The 5935-nt window shown below is 36.7% G+C and overlaps 1 protein-coding gene across 1 annotated transcript; it reads right to left on the bottom strand.

Moving 5' to 3' along the window:
- Nucleotides 1–266: 266 nt before the first annotated feature.
- Nucleotides 267–3910, bottom strand: LOC112695999 (aminoaldehyde dehydrogenase 2, peroxisomal). Its single transcript, XM_025748568.3, has 14 exons — nt 3610–3910; nt 3304–3527; nt 3073–3221; nt 2750–2842; nt 2532–2655; nt 2356–2421; nt 2110–2176; nt 1936–2012; nt 1626–1739; nt 1352–1429; nt 1096–1247; nt 927–987; nt 734–840; nt 267–589 (listed from the first exon to the last, which is right to left on the bottom strand). Exons 1-14 carry the CDS (start codon nt 3716–3718, stop codon nt 499–501), a joined length of 1512 nt encoding a protein of 503 aa, XP_025604353.1. The 5' UTR covers nt 3719–3910; the 3' UTR covers nt 267–498.
- Between the last annotated feature and the right edge of the window lie 2025 nt (nt 3911–5935).

A 5935-nucleotide genomic window follows, 5' to 3' on the forward strand; every position in this document is an offset into this window, starting at 1 on the left:
TCAATTATTATATAAGAATATGTAATTAATATTTATGAAAAAATTTAATTATTTCAATTATTAATTATTAAAAAATATATATAATGACATATAATATATACACAAATATACAAATGCTGTATCTGTATACATGGAGCATTTTTATAACGCTATATTAATAGCCTATGTCACTACATAATTCATGACCCTCCCTTTCCCAAAGGTTTTTTTAAAGAAATATCAGAAACGATACAACAGCTCAAACTCGAGATAAGTGGCATCGATCATAATGAGAATCATTTTATTTTATTCATAGGTAAAATTGGGAATAAAGTTTCAGCATGCAATATCCATATGCATACAAATAGACATATAGTAAAGCCAACGAGTGCCAAATAGCACTGTTCTACATAGACATCCTACACTCACTATCACTCCCAAACATAACGAGGCACTGCCTAACCTTATCGGATCTCAGATTCCCAATACCAATTTATCATATCTCAATATGGTTACTTATCACAGCTTTGAAGGAGACTGGTACCAGCCCCATGGATCATTAGAGATATACTGAGTAACTTGCTTCACGCTCAAGTAGTTGTCAAGTCCCCTGAAAATAAATAAATAAAAGATACTCAACTAACATTTCCCTAATAAATTATTTATCCAGATTTGGCATTAATACAAGTTAGAAGTGTGTTCTCTCCATTGCCTTGCAAGGAGAATTCTGCTAAAAAAAAAAAAGGGACCATACCATTCTCCTAATTCGCGACCAAAACCACTACGTTTCGTGCCTCCCCATGGGGCTTGAGTAAAACATGGTTGAGAGCAATTGATCCATACAATTCCAGCCTTAAACGCCTGCATTGAACCAAGATAGTTTACTCAATTAAAGATGCAATCCAATTATTTCCTTGTTTCCAATGACAACCTAGGATCAGTCCCACCTTAGATACACGATCACATCTTTCAAGGTCATTTGAAATGACAGCAGCTCCTAACCCATAGCTGTAAAATATCAAGGCATACATAACACAAATATCAATAGACTAAAAAAGGAGGAGAAAAAAGCCAATGAACGAGTTAATATCAGTTTGCAAAATATCATCCACTCACATGGTGTCATGTGCTAGATCGAGAGCCTCTTCCTCAGTACTAAATGTTTTTACACAGAGCACGGGTCCAAATACTTCTTCTTTCCAAATTTGCATGGAGGTAGTCACATCCGTTATAATGGTTGGTTCAATAAAAAATCCATTCTTTAGATGCTGCCATCAAATTTGTGAAAGGCGAGGGGGGGATCAGTTTCATGACAGTTGCAAAGTACATAACTGACCACACTTTCAAAGAAAGTATAATCATTTGGTCATACCTCTGGACGAGATCCACCAGTCAAAATGGTTGCGCCCTCACTCTTAGCATTTGAGATAAACTTCAATATTTTTTCATACTGAACCATAAAATTGAAATATTAAATATTGCATAACAAAATCTTTGTTCAAGAAAACAGTGTTAAGATTAATAAAATGTTTGAAGTACAAAACCAGAAGCAAAGCTAAATCACAAAACCAGAAGCAAAGCTAAATCACAGGAACATATAAACAATGTTTAGAAGAAGGTTCCTTCTCTATCATATTCAAATATACCTGTCCTTCACTAACAACAGGGCCTAGCCTGCAACCTTCTTCAAAGGGATCTGAAACTTTGATGTTTTTGGCCCATTTGACAAGGGTATCCAAAAATTTTGCTGCTATACTTTCCTGAAACAATAACAATATCCAAGTTTATCAGTTTCTGCAAAAAGTCTGGATATGTCTAACCACAATTAATGTTGATAGTATGATTATTCTCATATATGCAAAAAACAAACACATAAAAAGAAAGAAAACTACAAACGTTTAGAAAACGCATTCATTATTATGGAAGGAGTGGGCAACCGAAATCTATCGAACTTACATGAACAATAAGGCGGGAAGTTGCACTGCATATCTGACCATTTGTCCAGAAGCAACCAAAGAGGGTCCATTCAGCAGCTGTTTAAATCAGCGGGAAAGAATTAACAACTATTGACTTCTATATAAGAACCTTTTTAAATGATGCATTGGTTGTCCAACTTTAGTAGGCACTGACCCTTATCAAGATCAACATCCTCAAAAACAATGATTGGGCTTTTTCCACCAAGCTCTAGTGAGACAGGCTGCCAAAAAACCACAATTTGGATATTACACGAACACATGAAGAAAGGACAATGAGATTATGAAGGAAGCAAAAGAGGTTTCTATCACTTATTGAGTTTGCTTGTGTGTGTTCATTCTATCAAATCCAAAGGATAACATGAACTGCATATAATTTCCAAATAATAGTGCTTAGAAATACCTTGACTAATTGTGCAGCAGCTGTCATAACCTTGCTTCCAGTTGCAGAGCTTCCAGTAAAGGCAATCTGTTTGAAAAATTGTCGAAATGGCTGTAAAGTCTTGATACTTACAAGAGAAAGAAAAAGATGCAACCCTTTATAATTCCAAATATACCAAAAACTAAACGCAATCTAACCTTGTCTACGTCAGGGTGGGAAGCTAAGGGAGCACCAGCATCAGGGCCTAATCCAGTGAGAATATTTAATACACCCGGAGGAAGGCCCACTTCTTTGCATATGTCAGCCAGCTCCAAACATGTCCTGAAATAAAGCAAAGCATAGCCATATAGTTCAGCAAAAATAACCAAAACTCAAAAAGAAGCAAAGATTTTGCAAGAGCTGCTGAGAAACATACACAGATGCCAATTCAGAAGGCTTCAATATCGCAGCACAACCAGCTGCCAGAGCAGGGGCAACCTTCCATGTAGCCATTAACAGAGGATAGTTCCTAAAACATGATATCTAGTTAGCCATCAAGATAGCAATTTTGCTAACAGAGAGAGGTGACAACAATGATCGAACAACCGAAAAACAATACACAACAACTGAATTTCTACCTTTCTATCCTACTATTATTCTTTTTTTTTTCATCACTCATTGCCACTTATACAGAAACTAACTTCTAGATTCTAACCCCAGTTAATAAGGCAAATTTTAAAGAGAAGAAAAAGACAATACCATGGGGTGATTAATCCAACAACACCAATGGGTTCTTTGAGGACATAACTCTTGAAAGTTTCCATGGGAAGAGAAACGGTTGCCTTCTGCTTAGCGTCGAGTTTCTCGGCAAGGTCAGCGTAGAACTCGAAGCAACCAGCAACATCATCCTAACATAAAATCAAGCGTGAATCAGAGAATTACAGTAACAATCAGAGAGAATCATCTGAAATTGAAGCAGAATTGAAGTACCATGTCCCAGGCAGCTTCATCGAGTGGTTTTCCGCAATCAAGGGATTCAAGCTTAGCGAGGTGATCCTTTCTCTCGACGACCTTGGCAGCGATGGCGCGGAGATAGCGGGCTCGGTGAGCGCCGGAAGCAGAAGGCCAGTCGTTGCCTTTGTTGCGGTTGAGTGCTCTTCTAGCGGCGGCGACGGCGGCGTCTACATCCTCCTTGGTGGCAGCTGGAATGTCCCCTGAGATTCAAGAAAGAAAGGGATCTGAGGAAAAGAAAGAGCGCGAAATAGAAATGAAGAGAGAGAAGGGTATGTAACTAACCGACGACTTGCTGAGTGGAAGGGTTGATAATTGGAATTCTGTTACTGAGGATGGGGGGCTTCCATTCTCCGTCAATGAACAACTGTCGAGTTGGGATTGGGATTTCCATTCTCAAGTCTTATCGCAGTGTTGCTGTGCCTGGTGGAGTCGGTAAGAAGGAGCAGTAGTGATGATCCCTCAATACTCATTTGACTCTTGGACTTGAGCTGCTTTTCAATTTTTTTAGTAAGCAAAATTTCGCTGGATTTTTTTTTTATATTTAAGAATAAATTGACAAAAACATACATAAAAGAATTTGGGTAAATAAAAATATACACAACAGATTATAAATATAAAAAATATATTTAAAATATTATTTTTGATGAACAAAAATACTGTGTTAAGTAGATTTGTGAAACTCGGATACACCTTTTTCTATTAAAGTCGATTTTTCAAGTGTATTTTTAATTTTTTATATTTATCATATTTCGTATATATTTTACGAAAATATGCGATGCGTGAAGTATTTACTATTATGTAATGAAAAAAGATCTTTTTTTTTTATTTTTTAACGTGTTTGGCAAATTTTTAGTAGTAAAAGTAAAAGCACTAGTAAAATCAAAAAAGATCTTTTTTGAGAAGCTGTAATTTACATCTTTTTTTAAAAGATCTTTTTTCCTTAAAAAAAGATGTTTTTCATGTAATAAATAAACAAAAAAGTACTTTTATATTGTTATACCCAAACATAATTGATAGATAAAAAGACCTTTTTACATGAGATATCCAAACATAAAATTACTTTTACTTCTCTATAAGATTTTTTAAAAAAAGATAACTCGAAAAAAGATCTTTTGTTAGAAGCTCACCCAAACAAAATGACCTTTTTACATGTGTCATGTTATTAGATGGAGTTAATTACTATTTTCGTGTCTAACGTTTTGGGTGAAAATCAAAATCGTTTTCGATCTTTTTTTTTATTAAAATCATTTTCAACGTTACAAAACTTATAAAATCGTCATTTTTCTACTTCAATTTTATTTTCTTGACTAAAATACCCTTACAATTAATAAAAATAATATTAAAAAATACCCCCTTCCAAACCCCACCCGCTCCGTATCTCTTCCCTTTCTTCCTTCCCATTCCCTTCTTCCTACCCTTTCTCCTACCCATTTCTTCAGAACCGCCTCCCAACCATAACTCCAATTCTTCTTCTTTCTCTTTCTGCCACCGTACCATCTCCGCCCCCGCCTCTTTCTCTACCTTCTTCTGCCTCTCCATTACTAACCTCAACTCCATTGACATTGGCCTCACCTTTCTCATCTCCCACGACGACCACTTTCTCAGTGATCCCGACCTCTCTTTAGCCCTCAACGATAACCATGTCGGCATCGACCTCAACGACGTCATTTCAGCTTTGGCCACTGCCATCACATCATTCTCCATCACTGTCATTCTTATCCTCAGCCACAGCTGCGACAGCGCCAGCAGCAGTAGCTTCCCGCACCATTGTTTCTCCTCTTTCCCTCAACTGCGACGGCGACGTGGCAGCAACACCACCCCTGTTCTCTAAGTTCCCATCTTCTCTTTTCTCTCTTTCTGCATTCTTCTGTCTTGAATTTTCTGTTTTGAATTTTAATTGGTGTTATTGTTGATGGATTTTTGAATCTAAATATATTGTGTTGTTGATTCTGTGTTAGCTTTGCTTGATTTTTTTGAAATTAAAAAAATAGTTGTTGCTGTTGAAGATTTGGGTGGAATCTGAATATATTGTTGTTGATGTTGCGTTATTTTATGTTAGTTTTGCTTGATTTTTTAAAATTAAAACAAAATAGTTGTTACTGGTGAGCCAACTTTGGGCCACCAACGTTGCTTGTCATGCTTGGAACGTTAGTGGGCAACGTTAGTGAGCCAACTTAGGCCACTAATGTTGCTCCCCTCTTCCTTGGCAACGTTAATGGGCAACGTTGGTGAGCCACTTTGGGCCACCAACGTTGCTTCCTCCTCCTTGAGCCAACGTTAATAACAATGTTGGTGAGCCAACTTTGGCCACTAACGTTTCCTTCTCTGCTTCTTTTTACCTATCATCAACTAAACAAAATGCATCAAAGCTTTGCCATAATCACAAGATAATGCATCATTCATTGCATTAAGTAGTTCTTGCATAAATCTCATGAAAAAGCACATAATTAACAATGTTTGATTGAATCAAGACATGCATACAGTACTCATCTAAATGCTTACTTATTGCCTAAGAAAGTGTATGAAACCAAGTAAAAACTAATGAAAAAGGCTTGTGAAACTAGCCTAAGATGCCTAGGCATCATAGTCCAGGACAAATTTTTGGTCC

The sequence above is a fragment of the Arachis hypogaea genome, chromosome 1 (assembly GCF_003086295.3).
Source record: "Arachis hypogaea cultivar Tifrunner chromosome 1, arahy.Tifrunner.gnm2.J5K5, whole genome shotgun sequence".
NCBI lineage: Eukaryota > Viridiplantae > Streptophyta > Magnoliopsida > Fabales > Fabaceae > Arachis > Arachis hypogaea.